General features: G+C 44.3%; 1 protein-coding gene and 2 long non-coding RNA genes across 3 annotated transcripts in view; 1 reads left to right on the forward strand and 2 right to left on the reverse strand.

Moving 5' to 3' along the window:
- The window catches only part of LOC135056663 (alpha-2-macroglobulin-like), a 516,386-nt gene that overhangs the window by 437,633 nt on the left and 61,652 nt on the right, over nt 1-17,101 (reverse strand). Inside the window, exons 6-7 of the mRNA XM_063962107.1 lie at nt 16,163-16,319; nt 15,732-15,816 (exon numbers count right to left, since the gene is read on the reverse strand). Of these exons, the coding sequence (XP_063818177.1) occupies nt 15,732-15,816; nt 16,163-16,319 (242 nt within the window). The remainder of the gene's footprint in view (nt 1-15,731; nt 15,817-16,162; nt 16,320-17,101) is intronic.
- On the reverse strand, nt 7,086-7,806 carry LOC135056665 (uncharacterized). Its single transcript, XR_010244041.1, has 4 exons — nt 7,783-7,806; nt 7,638-7,701; nt 7,446-7,564; nt 7,086-7,217 (listed from the first exon to the last, which is right to left on the reverse strand). It is a non-coding gene; the product is annotated as an uncharacterized LOC135056665 (long non-coding RNA).
- On the forward strand, nt 12,324-13,080 carry LOC135056664 (uncharacterized). The gene is made up of 4 exons (XR_010244040.1): nt 12,324-12,347; nt 12,429-12,492; nt 12,566-12,684; nt 12,913-13,080. It is a non-coding gene; the product is annotated as an uncharacterized LOC135056664 (long non-coding RNA).

The following is a 17,101-nucleotide window of genomic DNA, read 5'->3' on the forward strand; positions in this document are numbered from 1 at the left end:
CTGAATTATCTGTCTGCTTGTCCTGAATATATTGGGCACAATAGTAGCGGCTGCCCCCCTCTGCCTAATTTTATTATTTTCATTGATTGGTTCTACAACCTCATTTGATGATTGGCAATATAATAATGAAAAAAGCCATGAACTATGACATTATGTTTTATTTTTAATTATGTATGCATTTACTAAGTAGGGCAGCTTATAGGGGCAGTCCACCCATTTACACTCCACTCAAGATGTCATATGGTCAGAGGTGTAGCTAGGTGTTCCATGGTGCCCGGAGCAAAGGCACGTTTTGGCACCCCCTCCCCTGTACTGAATTGGGGGCACGTTACATTTGAAAATAAAAAATATTGAAAAATCCTAAATTGGTGACGGGGCTGGTTATAGACCTTTTGGAGCTCAGGGTGAAAGTTTTTTTGGGCGCCCCTCATGTTTAAAAAAGGGACAGTGCACGCCGAAGGCGCGCAACAAATATATATCGGAGTGGCTTCATGGCATTGGCATTTCTATAATGGGTGCAGTATGTGCGGTGCACATGGGCCCTTGAGTCCTGGGGGGGGACCACACCGCACACACTGCCCCCATTTCTCCTATACTTACTTTTCTGGAGTCCATCGCTGACCCTGTGTGGGCTCCCTCCTCTCCCATGGCCGCCGCGCTGCTGCTAGCGCACTGACCACTAGAGACTCTGGCACAGTGCCAGAGTTTACAGCGCATGCGCAGGACTCAGAAAAAATGGTGTGGCGGACATTTTTCGGAGTACTGCGCATGCGCTGTAGGCTCTGGCACTGTGCCAGAGTCTACAGCGCTCAGAGCGCTAGCAGCGGCGCGACGGCTACGGGAGAGGAGGGGGCCCACACACGGAGTCTGCACACGGGTCCCCTCCTCTCTAGAGATGCCCCTACTTCATGGGGAAGGGGCATGGCAACAGAATAGTACCAATTCAGATTACACCGCACAGTATTGTCCGTTATTGACATTAGATCACACAGTAGAGTCGCTTATACACTTTACACCACAGTAGAGCCACTTATATAAGTTACATGACAGTAGAGCTGTTTATACATGTTAAAATACAGTAGAACCGCTTATACACTTTACACCACAGTAGAGCCGCTTATACATGTTACAACACAATAGAGCCGCTAATATATGTAACACCACAGTAGAACCGCTTTACATGTTACACCACAATACAGCCGTTTATACATGTTATGCCACAGTAGAGCCGCTTATACATGTTACAACACAATAGAGCAGCTTATACACGTTACACCACAGCAGAGCCGTTTATACATGGTATGCCACAGTAGAGCCGCTTATACATGTTACTCTGCAGCTATAATGCATAGAGAGGTGCTGCAGCAGCAGTTGTAGTAGAGAGAGGTGCTGCAGCATCAATGTAGAGAGAGGTGCTGTAGCAGCTGGGATAGAGAGGGGTGCTGCAACAGCCGAGGCAGAGAGAGTTGCTGCAGCAGCTGGAGCAGAAAGAGGTGCTGTAGCAGCTGGGAAAGAGAGAAGTGCTTCAGTAGCTGAGACAAAGAGAGGTGCTGCAGAAGCCGAGGCAGAAAAAGGAGCTGCAGCAGATGGGGCAGAAAGTGGTACTGCAGGACAGAAGTAACCCTGCTGCACAGCTACAAGCAGACAGTGAGACATACAAAGAGGGCGGCAGAGCCTGATAAATCCGGGCCCTAGTCTCCAAGTTCAAGTCAGTGTGTGCCCCACTGCTTCTCCTGCTCTAGTGGGCAGAAGGAAGGGATGGGCAGAGACGTCTACGCACCATCTAACTTTTCCAGCACCTGAAGCTCATGCTCCACTGGACCCACCCTCGCTACACCCCTGCGTATGGTACAGTAGAGTGGAAATAATTTGCAGATACATTTTGGTATGACAGTACTAAAACAAGCATCCAAGTGCCGCCCCTAGGCACGCGCCTCACGTGCCTAATGGGAAATTCACCACTGCCACTCTCACTTGTGAGTGCCAGAACTTCTTAATCTTAAACATACCATTGAGAGTTGAACTTTGTATAGACTAGGGGTCAAGAAACTGAACAGAACTGTAATGCTAAATTTTCCATTATGACGTTTATACACATTAATCTGTGGTATACCTGATGTAATAGTTAAGTCTCATAATAGCAAGGGATAAATATAAATAATTGGTGCTTTCATGTTTCATGTAAAGCACTGCAGAAATTTGTGGCACCTGCTACTACTACTGTTACTACTAGCCACATACTGAAATGTCCCTCTTGAAATCCCAATCTTTACTCTGAAATCCAAAAATCATAAATTCCATGCTGTAGCAAACCAGAGTCTTTGTAGGTGTCCCAATGGAAGCCAATGGGTCAATTCTCTTTATTAGCCTGACCAACCTCTATACTATTGTTATCTGTTTTTAAATTGGAGAGAAAGGAATTTACTGTGTTTGGGTGCCCATTGAGTGGCCAAAACCAGTCAGCAGTGGCGTATTTCCCATTAGGCACTGGGATGCTTGTGTTGGTACTGTCAGCCCAAAAAGTAGCAGTAACTGCAAAATATATTTCCTGTACTGTACCACAGGCCATTTTGAATAGAATGTAAATGGGTATGACATGAACATTTATATCCTTCTGGAGATATGGGGGTATATGCAATTGCGGTCGAATTCCGGCTGGAATTCGACCGTTTTTAAATTCGACACAATTCGAATGTCGAATCCCGGCCGGCGGGTGCCGGAATTCGACATATTCAATTAAAAACGGATTCGACAGTCCCGCTGTCGAAAAACGGACCAATTGACGGATAAGTGCGTCCTGGATTCAACTTTTCGGACGGCACAAAAATGGTTAAAAAACCCGGAAAAAAATGGCGTGGGGTCCCCCCTCCTAAGCATAACCAGCCTCGGGCTCTTTGAGCCGGTCCTGGTTGTAAAAATACAGGGAAAAAATGGACAAGGAATCCCCCGTATTTTTAGAACCAGCACCGGGCTCTGCGTCCGGTCCTGGTGCAAAAAATACAGGGGACAAAAAGCGTAGGGGTCCCCCGTATTTTTAACACCAGCACCGGGCTCCACTAGCTGGAGAGATAATGCCACAGCCGGGGGACACTTTTATACTGGTCCCTGCGGCCGTGGCATTACCCCCCAACTATTCACCCCTGGCCGGGGTACCCTGGAGGAGTGGGGACCACTTAAATCAAGGGGTCTCCCCCTCCAGCCACCCAAGGCCAGGGGTGAAGCCCGAGGCTGTCCCCCCCATCCGTGGGCTGCGGATGGGGGGCTGATAACCTTGTGTAAAATAAAAAAAATATTGTTTTTTGCAGAAGAACTACAAGTCCCAGCAAGCCTCCCCCGCAAGCTGGTACTTGGAGAACCACAAGTACCAGCATGTGGGGGTAAAACAGGCCCGCTGGTACCTGTAGTTCTTCTGCAAAAAAATTACCCAAATAGAAACAGGACACGCACACCGTGAAAGTAAAACTTTATTACATACATGCAGACACACACATACTTACCTATGTTCACACGCCGACTCTTTCCACTTCTCCAAGTAGAATCCGGGGTACCTGAAAATAAAATTATACTCACCTAAATCCAGTGTGTCCTGTTCTTTTTTTGTAATCCACGTACTTGGCAAAAAAACAAACCGCATACCCGATCCACGCACTGAAAGGAGTCCCATGTTTACACATGGGACCCCTTTCCCCGAATGCCGAGACTCCCCGTGACTCCTGTCACAGAGGGTCCCTTCAGCCAATCAGGGAGCGCCACGTCGTGGCACTCTCCTGATTGGCTATGCGCGTCTGAGCTGTCAGACAGCGCATTGCACAGCCGTTCCATTATGTTCAATGGTGGGAACATTGCGGTCAGCGGTGAGGTTACTCACGGTCAGCGGCTTGCGGGGGAGGCTTGCTGGGACTTGTAGTTCTTCTGCAAAAAACAATATTCTTTTATTTTACACAAGGCTATCAGCCCCCCATCCGCAGCCCATGTATGGGGGGGACAGCCTCGGGCTTCACCCCTGGCCCTTGGGTGGCTGGAGGGGGGGACCCCTTGATTTAAGGGGTCCCCACTCCTCCAGGGTACCCCGCCCAGGAGGGACTAGTTGGAGGGGTAATGCCACGGCCGCAGGGACCAGTATAAAAGTGTCCACCGGCTGTGGCTTTATCTCTCCAGCTAGTGGAGCCCGGTGCTGGTGTTAAAAATACGGGGGACCCCTACGCTTTTTGTCCCCCGTATTTTTTGCACCAGGACCGGATGCAGACCCCGGTGCTGGTTCTAAAAATACGGGGGATCCCCTGTCCATTTCCCCCCCCCGTATTTTTACAATCAGGACCGGCTCAAAGAGCCCGAGGTTGGTTATGCTTAGGAGGGGGGACCCCACGCATTTTTTTTTCTTGATTTTAACCCATTCCCACCTCTTCCCACTGAAAACCATGCTCTCTCTATTTTAGTCAGTTAAAAAAAAAAATTCTTTTAAAAAATATATAAAAAATACTTGTGTCTCCTAATAGACAAAACAAGTACATAATCCCTTCTAATATAAATAGATATGCTATTAGCAATAAAAAAAACACACAAAAAAACATGTTTTCATATTTTTTTATTAGATTCCGCCAGCAAAGTGAGGCGGAATGAAATTGACGAAATTACTGTCGAAAAGCACTGTTGTCGAATTGACATTCTTCAATTGAATATACTTTTGTCAAAAAAACGCATTTTTAACAGTGCAGAGATGTCGAATTTGACAACTGTCGAATTTGAAAAAGTCGAATCTAAAACGTCCGTTTTTTTGTCGAAAAGTACTGTATTGCATTATATAATCCAATTCGACATGGGTTTTTTTGTCGAGAATGTCCCGTTTTTAAACTTTTGCGGCAATTCGACCGCAATTACATATACCCAATGGTCTCCAGAACTGGACGGCTCCATCTGGAATACTGTGTCCAGTTCTGGAGACCATATCTCCAGAAGGATATAAATACATTAGAGAGTGTACAAAGAAGGGCAACTAAAATGGTGCATGGCCTACATAATAAAACTTACCCGGAAAGGCTAAAAGATCTTAACATGTATAGTTTGGAGGAGAGAAGGGAAAGGGGGGAAACTTTCAAATATATCAAGGGTCTTAAAGTTCAGGAGAGAAACATTCTTCAAAGGAAGAGAAGTATTAGAACTCGAGGACATACACTGAGACTGGAGGGGGGAGGTTCAGGGGAAATTTAAGGAAAAATTACTTCACAGAAAGGGTAGTGGATAAGTGGAATAGCCTGCCATCAGAGGTGGTAGAGGCTAAGACTGTAGAGCAATTTAAACATGCTTGGGATAGGCATATGAATATCCTTACAAAGAATTAAGGTTCAAAAATGGTTGAGATTGCCTAAAGGATAAAAAAAAGGGGCAGACTAGATGGGCCAAGTGGTTCTTATCTGCCGTCAAATTCTATGTTTCTATGTAACATACAGCCCCTGTAAGCTGTCCTACTTAATAAATAAATATGTATACATAATTAAAAATAAAAAATTGTTGTAGTTAGTGGCTCTTATATAATTAGAAAAACATTGGCTATCACCAAATAAGGGCTTATAACCAATTAAGAAAAATAATAAAATTAGGCAGGTGGGGGCGGCTGTTACTGTTGTGCCTAGGGGCGCCCTCACCCCTACATCTTCCCCTGCCAATAAGAAACTAAAGGAGCTGGACATCACAACTTTACCAGCAAGACAATTAAGTTTAAGAACCTGGCTCTTCTCTTTATGGCCCAGATTTATCAAGCCTTGGAGAGTGATAAATAGCACGGTGATAAAGTACCAGACAATCATCTCCTAACTGCCATGTTACAGGCTGGGTTTAAAAAATGACAGAGAGCTGGTTGGTTGGTACTTTATCACCCTGCTATTTATCACTCTCCAAGGCTTGATAAATCTGGGCCTAAATCATGAATCTATTCACCTAATAACAAGTTTAATATTTCTGTCATTGGGGGTCATTCCGAGTTGTTCGCTCGCTGCTATTTTTAGCAGAATTGCTAATAGGCTAAAATCCGTCAGTTCTGCGCATGCGTATGCACCGCAGGGCGCACGCGCTAAGCAATTTCACACAAAACTATGCTATTTTACTCACAGGCGAACAAAGCTTTTCAGTCGCTCTGTTGATCGGAGAATGATTGACAGGAAGTGGGTGTTTCTGGGTGGTAACTGAGCGTTTTCCGGGATTGTACTAAAAAACGCAGGCGTGCCAGCAGAAAACGCAGGAGTGGCTGGAGAAACGGAGTGGCTGGCCGGACGCAGTGTGTGTTTGTGATGTCAAACCAGGAACTAAACGGACTGAGGTGATCGCAATCTAGAAGTAGGTCTGGAGCTACTCAGAAACTGCAAGGAAATACTTAACAGCAGAATTGATAATCTTTCGTTAGCAATTCTGCTATGCTAAGATATACTCCCAGAGGGCGGCAGCTTTGTTGCTGCTAAAAGTAGCTAGCGAGCGAACAACTCGGAATGACCACAATTGCTCGCTATGGGGACTCGTGCACCAAGTAGAATGTATCCCTATCGATATTTAAATCAGTCCATAAGGTCTGCAAATTTGTATGCAAAATATGTATTTTACATGTCACACTTTAATAATTATAAAAAAATATGTGTACATTGACTTGTGGATTGAAAACTACATTGACAATATGGGAGGTCATTGTTATTGGTTTTCAGAGCTTAGAATCAAATAACAATATGTTTTTATTTCTTGCTATAATATTCAAGCACAATATAAATATGAAAAAATAAAATAAAATAGAAATATCTAAAAAAGTATTTTTGATGTTTCTCAAAATAACAAAATAATACTGTAAAAGTACATACTGTACATTGTATAAACATCATTGAGATGAATCTGTGTAGTATTTGAGTAGAAATAGATTAGTACAGTCAGGGCTGCCAAGAGAAATCCTGGGCCCGGTAAAACAACTTCCCAGCCCCCCCCCCCCCCCCCCCCCTCGCAGAGTGGGTGTGGCCACAGTATGTATATTTATCTATTTCTATATATAGGTAAATATATATATCTATATAGAAATATACCACAACAACCACCTAGGTGGAAGGTGCACTCACGCCCAGAAATTAGTCTCTGAAGTCACTTGTAAATTCAGTATATTTTTATTCGGGTTCACTGTTGATGCCGTATTTCATCGACGTTTCGGTCCTTATGCGGACCTTTATCAAGATTGGCACTTAAATCACCTATACAATCAGAAACAGTTACAATTAATATGTATAAGAACCCAGATTTATTCAACACCAACACCACCAGTGCCTCCCAGGCCCTGAAGACTGTCACAAAAACCAGAAAACGTATTAAAAAGCTGTTTTTTTATATATGTAAAAAAGAGATACTTGGAAATAATCCACGTGTGATGAAAGAGACACCTCCACCGTTAGGACTATCTGTTTAGATAGGCAAATGATTACCTGGACGGCAAGCCAGATCACTCAGATGCGTGGAATGGCCTTCAAAGTTGGCAACATGCCTGATCACATAATGAAGTTAAAAAGCCTATAACGTAGGGGAAGCTGCAAGGCGTAGTCACCTATTAGATAAATAACAGAGTAACTACACCATAAGAAAATACACTAACAACGTCATTTTGGAAAAGATCATACCTAGTTACATGTAGAAATAGCTCATGGCAGCTTGTGGGCTCTGTACATGTGTCAGACACTCAGTCTGTAAGGAGGCACAACAGGAAAAAATAATCACCAACCGTAATCATGTGTCAGAAGGGAGCTGCAGGAGAACCATACTCACTGCTCAAGTGTCCAGAGCCAAATGGAAGCTGCATAAAGTTCAGCCTCAGCTGAGCACTATTTAAGGATCAACCACATAGGCTTTTTAACTTCATTATGTGATCAGGCATGTTGCCAACTTTGAAGGCCATTCCACGCATCTGAGTGATCTGTTGTTGTGGTATATTGGTGACCTCTCAGGTCATTAGGAGCACCCGCCGTCGTTATTACTTTTGATGAGAGTGCAGGATCTTCCAAGACTACATTTGTTCGAACTACTATACGCAGTTCCTACTTCCTGACACCCATCCAACATACCGGATTGGACTTCCTCACCGATCACCACCTTTATTTCCGGGAACCTTACATGTTTTGTTTGTCATGTTTAGTATGTTATTAATCTAATTGCTATACCTGTTTGAGTTTTCCAGTCTAAAGAGTGTTATGACTCAGAGCGGGGTATATTTGTTGGACGATGGCCTACTGGCCAAAGCTGAAACTGGTATAGTTTCATTTACGGATGAGGACACTGAAAAATTACTATTCGATAAATTAGAGTTTGAGGCCTTACCAGCCGAAACCCCTGTGGATTTGTTTTACAAAGTGCTTAAACACAGACAAAAAGAGGTTGATTTGACTTTACATGGTCAATTTTTGTCGGAATACCTCAGGAGAAAACAAATCCCCCGGGGTTTCCGTATCTCTAACGTTCCAACATTGGGTAGAAACAACCCTGTCTTCTGCAGCCGGTGGTGTGGAGTATTGAACAAATGTTCGCTTGACCTCATGACCCTGGTAGTGGAGGAAGTTGGCATTGAGTTAAAGAAATTATCTACTGAAGTGGATATTACCATCAAATCTCACACCACCGTGCTGCAGAATGACAAAACCCAAAATTGGATCGAACGTCTACAGACACAGGTGGACACTTATAAACGTGATCTAATTTCTTTCAAACGAAAAAAATTGTCCACTGTAACTAACGACTACCAAACGCATACTGTATACCGCTGGTTACTTGGAAACAATACTAGTGAACGTCAGAATAGACAATACACTAGGCGAAGGGCCCAACCGTTTGCCCATGAATTTGTTTCCTCCGCCTCTACCTCAGACACCGATTATTACGAAGGGAACAACGACTCCACTCGTTTTTTAGATCGAGGAGGAGAGGCCTCCTCTACCCGTTCCAGGGTTCTCAGAAGCGGCACAGACCGCACCCGAGGAGAGGGGGGTACCAAGAGAAGAGGGAGGAGAGGAGACAGTAGGTGACAATGTCTTTAATCTATCTAGAGTAGAACTGAGTCCAGCGGAAACTAAACTTCTTGCCCGAGGTTTATCTTTCGTCCCCACATGCAGAATTAATTCATTCCAACAAACTATAGATCAGTATAAATTTGGCCGCTCCCTCCGTCTGCGGGAGTTCTTTGCTAACAAATCCACTAACAAAGAGATACCTCAATTCAGACCCAAATCGACATTCGATCCTCCATCCTCCAATCCCAGCATCAAAACCTATTTACGGTTAGTCCAAAGAGACTCTGAGAGCTCACCCCCCAAAAGGATGTTTGATAACCTGTCCATAGCCGAGAGGAAAGCATTAAAAACTTTAAAGGATTCTCCCCATATAGTCATCCGCCCGGCGGATAAGGGAGGAGCAATAGTCGTCCAAGATTGGACTGACTATGACATGGAGATCAACCGACAATTAGCAGACGACATGACCTATCAGAAATTAACCACCAATCCGGTTCCTAAAATTAAATCTAAAATCGATCAATTTCTGAAGTTAGGTTTTGAGCAGGGCTACATAAGTGAAGACACATTAAAATATTTGACCATCAATTCACCCAGGTGTCCCATCCTATACACTCTGCCCAAAATTCATAAGACATTAGTTCACCCTCCCGGCAGACCCATTATTGCCGCGGAAGGCTCTCTGTTACAGCCAATTGCTGTCTTTATTGACAGTATCCTACAGCCTTTGGTATTAAAAACTGATAGCTATTTAAAGGACACTGGGGATTTCCTCACACATCTACGGACATTTACCCATCTTAGTGAAGGCACTCTTCTGGCCACTATGGATGTGGGGTCCCTTTATACCGTTATACCACACCACTTAGGTTTGGATGTTATACGTCAATTTCTTTCCAACAGCCCCTGCAAAGATTACCCCACTGAGTTTGTGTTGGAACTGACCTCATTGGTTCTTACGTGCAACCACTTTATGTATAAAAATGATTATTTTCTTCAAATCGCCGGAACCGCGATGGGGTCTAATTTGGCCCCCGCCTACGCTAATCTGTTCATGGCGCACTATGAACATACGTACCTGTTACCTAGGTATGGGCACAAGATTGCCTTCTTTAAACGGTACATTGATGACGTCTTCTTGCTGTGGGAGGGCACCGAGTCTGAGTTTCTTGACATGGTGAACCAATTGAATGCTTTGGATAATCCTATCAAGTTCACATACACAGTATCGGCCACTAACATCACTTTCCTGGATGTCAGTATCACCAGAAATGGTGACCGACTGGACACCTCGTTGTACCGTAAACCCACGGACCGCAATCTGACCTTGCATGCTAGCAGCCATCATCCCCCAGCCCTCAAGGAAGGATTGCCCATATCCCAGTACCTCAGAGCCATGAGGATCAATTCCAACGCAGCACTCAAAGATCAACAATGTAACGAGATCACTTCTCGCTTTCTGGAGCGAGGGTACACTAGCAGTGTACTTACTCGCTGTCTCAATAAAGCGAACAGCATTTTTCATGGACAACAGGTTAAAAACCCCATTCGCAACAATCGGATGATTTGTTCCACTCAGTATGATGGTTCCACAAGTGCAACCAGAAAGGCCCTACGGAAACATTGGCCAATAATAGCCACCGACAACAGTTTGCCTTTTCTTAAAACACCTGCTCCTATGGTTGCATACAAACGAGGGGCCAACCTAAAGCAATTACTAATGAGACCCACGATTTTCCCTGAACAGAACACATCTCAAATGCAGCTTATGCAAGCCAAACCTGGCAGTTTTTCCTGCGGGGGGTGCACAACGTGCAGATCTATGATCACTGGTCCTTTTTTGTATCACCCACACACAGGGAAAAAAATCTTCATCAGATATCATCTCCACTGTCGACTGGATCATGTCGTCTACCTTCTAAAGTGCCCATGTGGGTTATGTTATGTCGGACTAACCGCGCGTCCCTTTCGCGACAGGATGGCAAACCATCGGTCATCCATACACACGGCCCTCAATGTGGGCTTTTCTGACAAACCGGTAGCACGGCACTTTTTGTCAGTTAGACATCAAGTATCTGCCCTGAAGTGTCAGCTGATTGACTGGGTGCCGCCACCTGTTAGTGGAGGCGATCGCACCTTGTTACTTAAACAGAAGGAAAGCTTTTGGATACACAAACTCAATACAGTGTCACCAAAGGGCCTCAATGAGGCCAACCCCCTTAATATTTTTCTTTAGAATTTTATTTTGCCATAGTTGATTGGATACCTTGGAACACACTTTGTATGTTTCAGGGACATAGGGCACTGTGATACAATCAGCACATACAGGCTGGGTTTCGATTTGTGTTTTATATGTTCTATGTTCTATGTTTTATTTTTTTCATTTTTGTATGTTCTTTTTATGTATAGAGATTAAGAAAGTAAGGACAGTTATTTATACGTCCTTGCTTATGTTTTTTATATATATTTTTCTGTTGTTTCCCGGAGCCTTCCCAGGTCCTATACTAGTCACGAGGGTCCACCAATTTCAATGACCACACCACCCACTATTCCCTTTTATTATTTAAAATCTTTTACTACATTATACCAATGTATTACTATAAAGATATTACACTCACATCAGTATTCAATTTGCCTTTGTTGATCAGATATATGTTAGTTTGTATGCGTAGGGTGAGTTGTGGTCATTTGATCTGGTGCCCTCTTATGTCATTTTTGACATTTTTGACATTTCATATTATGGATCATTATTTACATTTGCACTCTTTTTCTTCTGTGGTGATTGACAGGCTACACATAGGTTAATCCAGGATTATACGTGAGGTGACCTCCGGTATACCTCCGAGTCCCTGTGAGCTATGAGTGGACCTGTACATTGATGATTCCACCTGGGGGAGTGTTCATTCTCTGAGAACACCCCCCTCTAGGTTGTACACCTCCTTTAAACATTAGCCAGTGGATAAGCCTAATTACGGTTCTTTCCGCGAGTGGAACGCAGAGACTTCCGGCCAGCGCCACTTCCGCGGAATGGAACGCATGGTGTTCCGGTCGGTGGAACGCAAAAGACGCGTCTCCGGCAGTTGCCCTTCTAAATCGTTAAAATACACTCATTTAAGTAGCCGTGCATTAGCGATAGCCACTGCCTGTCCTGTGAACCCTGTAACGTTTTACCCAGTTGGTCTGAGTTAGTTATCTGAGAGGTGATCAGTTAATGAGAGACTGGGTTTATACTAATCTCCCTAATTGGCACTTCCTGTGGTTGATCCTTAAATAGTGCTCAGCTGAGGCTGAACTTTATGCAGCTTCCATTTGGCTCTGGACACTTGAGCAGTGAGTATGGTTCTCCTGCAGCTCCCTTCTGACACATGATTACGGTTGGTGATTATTTTTTCCTGTTGTGCCTCCTTACAGACTGAGTGTCTGACACATGTACAGAGCCCACAAGCTGCCATGAGCTATTTCTACATGTAACTAGGTATGATCTTTTCCAAAATGACGTTGTTAGTGTATTTTCTTATGGTGTAGTTACTCTGTTATTTATCTAATAGGTGACTACGCCTTGCAGCTTCCCCTACGTTATAGGCTTTTTAACTTCATTATGTGATCAGGCATGTTGCCAACTTTGAAGGCCATTCCACGCATCTGAGTGATCTGGCTTGCCGTCCAGGTAATCATTTGCCTATCTAAACAGATAGTCCTAACGGTGGAGGTGTCTCTTTCATCACACGTGGATTATTTCCAAGTATCTCTTTTTTACATATATAAAAAAACAGCTTTTTAATACATTTTCTGGTTTTTGTGACAGTCTTCAGGGCCTGGGAGGCACTGGTGGTGTTGGTGTTGAATAAATCTGGGTTCTTATACATATTAATTGTAACTGTTTCTGATTGTATAGGTGATTTAAGTGCCAATCTTGATAAAGGTCCGCATAAGGACCGAAACGTCGATGAAATACGGCATCAACAGTGAACCCGAATAAAAATATACTGAATTTACAAGTGACTTCAGAGACTAATTTCTGGGCGTGAGTGCACCTTCCACCTAGGTGGTTGTTGTGGTATATTGGTGACCTCTCAGTTCATTAGGAGCACCCGCCGTCGTTATTACTTTTGATGAGAGTGCAGGATCTTCCAAGACTATATAGAAATATATATAGATCTATATATATATATATATATATATATACAGTATATATATATATAGATCTATCTATCTATTTATTACTAACACTAATGGTAATGTATGGATGCACGTATTATCGAATATTTATATAGAATTTATAAGACACAGTGCTGTGTCTGTCACTCAGTCACAGTTCTCAGCACACAGTGTCACAGCCTAACAGGCTATCTCCCGACGAGGTGACCAACCCTGCTGCTGATTCTTACAACTGAGCTGAGCTGCGCCACTTCTTAAACCCACAGGCCAGGCCCAGCCAGCTGCATGCCTGCCCACCTCCCAGTCCCTGCCCACCTCCCGGAGCTTGCTGATTCTGAAGAGACCATCCAGAGCCGGCTGCAGAGATTGAGTTGCGAGATGATATCAGCCGGTGGAAGTGGCTGTGAGGGGCGTCCATGATAAGAAACAAACAGCCAGGTGACACACACATACATCCCCCCTCCCGGCGGCCCGACCCGCTGCTCGCATACCCCCCCCCACTAGTTTATAATAATGAAAAAAAAATATCCACAAAAAAAATGGCTACTGGTGTGCTCTGTCCTGGGCCCCTTGGCATGCCTGGGCTCCGGGTAATCTGTACCCCCTTCCCCCCTCTCTCGACACCACTGAGTACAGTAGAAATATATATACTGGGGAATAAGAGTTCTTGTTTATGAGGGAGCTGTGGCAGGTCTCTGGTGCTTCCATTTACTGTACTAAGGGCCTAATTCCGACCTGGTCACTGCAACGGCAGCAATGGCAGGCTGAAGTCCTATGTCTTGTGTGCACGTGCAGCGGCCGCACTGTACGTGCGCACACAGTGAGATGCAAAAGCACCTCACTGGTGCGATCGCCTCTGCCTGATTGAAAGGCAGAGGCGGTCGCGGTGTGGGAGGGTGGCGTGCCAGCGGCATTCGGACAGCATTGGGGGGGAGTGGTCCGGACAACGCAGGCGTGTCCGGACCATTGCTGGGGTGGATCGCGGCAGCTGTGTGATGTCACACGCAGCCGCTGCAACCAAAAACATGGCTGGAAGCCGCCTGCCTCTGCAGCTAGGTTACGTAGGTAGGGAGATGCTCTGCAGGTGTGAAAGCATCGCCGCTGTGCGATGCTTTGCACCTCTGCGGGGGGTAGGGCCTGGCATGTGGGGCAGACTAGCCCTGTGCTGGGCATCCCCCCACATGTCAGAGATTTTGATCATAGATGTGCATGCAAAAGGACACAACGCCACCTCCATATCTGCCACGTACTGTACTGTACATCTTTTAACTTGTTACCTATTCTTGGAATTACTGGGGGTGATTCAGCACTGGACGTCAAGCAGTAGCGCTGCAGACGATAAGCTGTCTATTGGGACACCCACCAGCTGCTGCAGCGCCAGTCCGCTAATGGCTGCTTTTTTCGATGCAGCACATTCCTAATATGTCTGCCAATTTGAGCCAGCTCCCCTGTCACCACCAAGGGAGAAGGAATGGTTTTCCATACAGTTCCTATCTGCGTCCAATGGTGACCATCGGGGAGCATGTGCAATACATCTCTGGCGCATGCACATAAGTAAAACATCGGGGGCTTGTGTCTGATACTTTTCCTGCATCCACCTCTGAATCAGGATTACTGACATAAGTATTGATGTTATTGACTGTGGCAAGTATCAATAACTATGCGGTAATATACAAACATCTAAACGTACGCTCAGCTATCGTCAACTCTGGTCCCCAGTCTCCTGTATGCTTTCAAATAACATTTATACATGTTTATTTGTTTTCTGACAACAATAAGTTATGTGTGAAAGAAAAAAAAAACTGTAACACACGTTATCTGCTCATCTCTTGTATTTGCTGGCACTTTGTGTAAGTATAAACAGAACGTAATGCAGTACTCCTGGCCTGGGGAGAGTTATCTGCTCATCTCTTGTATTTGCTGGCACTTTGTATAAGTATAAACAGAACGTAATGCAGTACTCCTGGCTGGGGAGAGTGTGATAGAAAAAGGATTGTCCTTCAAATGGCACCCAATTTAGCTGAATTAAAACTTCAATTTTATTATACCCATATAAAATATCCACATATGGATAAAATCCAGCAAAATATAAAACTGAAATAGATTACACAGAACAGAACCATAGATTGTGACAATAGATGGGAAATGTGCATTAAAACCAATTAGTGTCCCGCTGTGTCTTTATATCTGTATAAAAATATTTTAAGGTCTTGGTCTTGGATTATGGATTGAGTCATGTGAATCCTTTTTCACTTCCCTTGTTCTAAGTTTAACATTAGTCTTTTGGCAGCACCCACGAGAAAAATAATTATCATTATAATAATATGTGAAAGCAAACAAATAAGTCATTATACGTGTGCAGCAGTTTTCTCCTTATTGCTATAATTTGTGGAGAGTGGAGAGTCCTGCTAAAGCATGCCCTGCTACAGTTTTGCTACTTGGCCATGCTAATACTGTTGCAAGGCATTCTGGGATGTGTAGTTCAACAACAGCTGGAGGGCCGAAGGTTCCCCATCCCTGTGCTAAAGCATTACAGAACATCATACAGTACAGTACCTGCCACAGGATTCCAGGTGAAAGGATTTATCTGCCCAAGTTACATTGGGTGGTAAATTGATTTGTAACTGAAATCTTTTCAGCACTGTAAGAAACAGAAATTAAATTGCAAAGTATGTACAGTATTAGATTTGCACAGTGTGATTTAGGTGCATGCACAGTGGCAAAAACAAAATTGCTCCATTGCGTCCATCTCTATCAGGCTCATAGTGTCACAGGAAATGTTATACCTTATGATACACAATCTTTCCTAAGAGGCATTGTTATGATGATGACGATGATCTGTAACATGGACCTGTTCATACAAGTGTTAGAGAACTTTAAACAAATCTTGCGTAGAGAATATAAATATATTGTACATGTACATTTGACTGTCACATTGCTATTATATATTTCTGATGATCCTGTACAGGATTTTACTTGCAACTCACCATATTCAGAGACAGTAAATTCTCTTTCACATCCATCAGGTGATGTAATTTTATATGCTCCGAGAGATAGTTCATTTGCCAAAGGAAAACTAAAATCAGCAAAACCATGATTAGAAGACACATTCAGCCACTGTCCAATACGGCTACCATTTGGGTCCTGTAGGAAAACAGAGAAATTATAGAATTGCTTAATCCTTGGGGCTATTTATTTCATTATTCTCTATAATCTAGCAACAGCTCTTCTTACGGGATACATATGATACACTGGCGAATGGGATGCCAGTGGTGATATGACTGACACTGGATTCTTGAAGCAGATAATCCCAGGTAAGTATGTTTACACCAACCCCCTAACTCTAACCCTCCCTTCCCGCAGCCTAACCCCCTCTCCCCCCGTGCAGCCTAACCCTAACCCTAGCCAGGGATGCCTAAACCTAAACTCCCCTTCCCTTAGCCTAAACCTAGCCCTCCCACCCCTGCAGCCCAACCATAACCCTCCCCAGGGGTGCCTAACCCTAACCTCCCCCTCCCTGCAGGATAGCCTTAACCCTCTCCCTGCAGCCTAAACCTAACCTCCGCCCTCCCTCCACGGCTTACCAAGCAGGAGTCTTGGCAGAGCTCGATCGGGATTCCAGCTTTCAGGATCCCGTCACCAGCATTTCGATACATGTCAGGATGCTGGCGTCAGCATTCCGAGCAGTGTCGGCATTCCGACTGGTGGGATGCCAAATGCCGGTATCCTAAACGAATCGCCTTCTTAAAGTAAATGAAATTACCTATTTTGTTTCTCAAATGTAAGAACATTTTTAAAATATCATCACCTGATGTACAAAACTAAATTATTTGTGTAGTATTATTGTCTAGAGCAGTGGTTCTCCAACTGTGTGTGTGGCACCCTGGGGTGCCGCGTGACACTTGCAGGGGTGCCCTGGGTTGGTG

Source organism: Pseudophryne corroboree, chromosome 3 (assembly GCF_028390025.1).
Source record: "Pseudophryne corroboree isolate aPseCor3 chromosome 3, aPseCor3.hap2, whole genome shotgun sequence".
In the NCBI taxonomy this organism is placed as follows: domain Eukaryota; kingdom Metazoa; phylum Chordata; class Amphibia; order Anura; family Myobatrachidae; genus Pseudophryne; species Pseudophryne corroboree.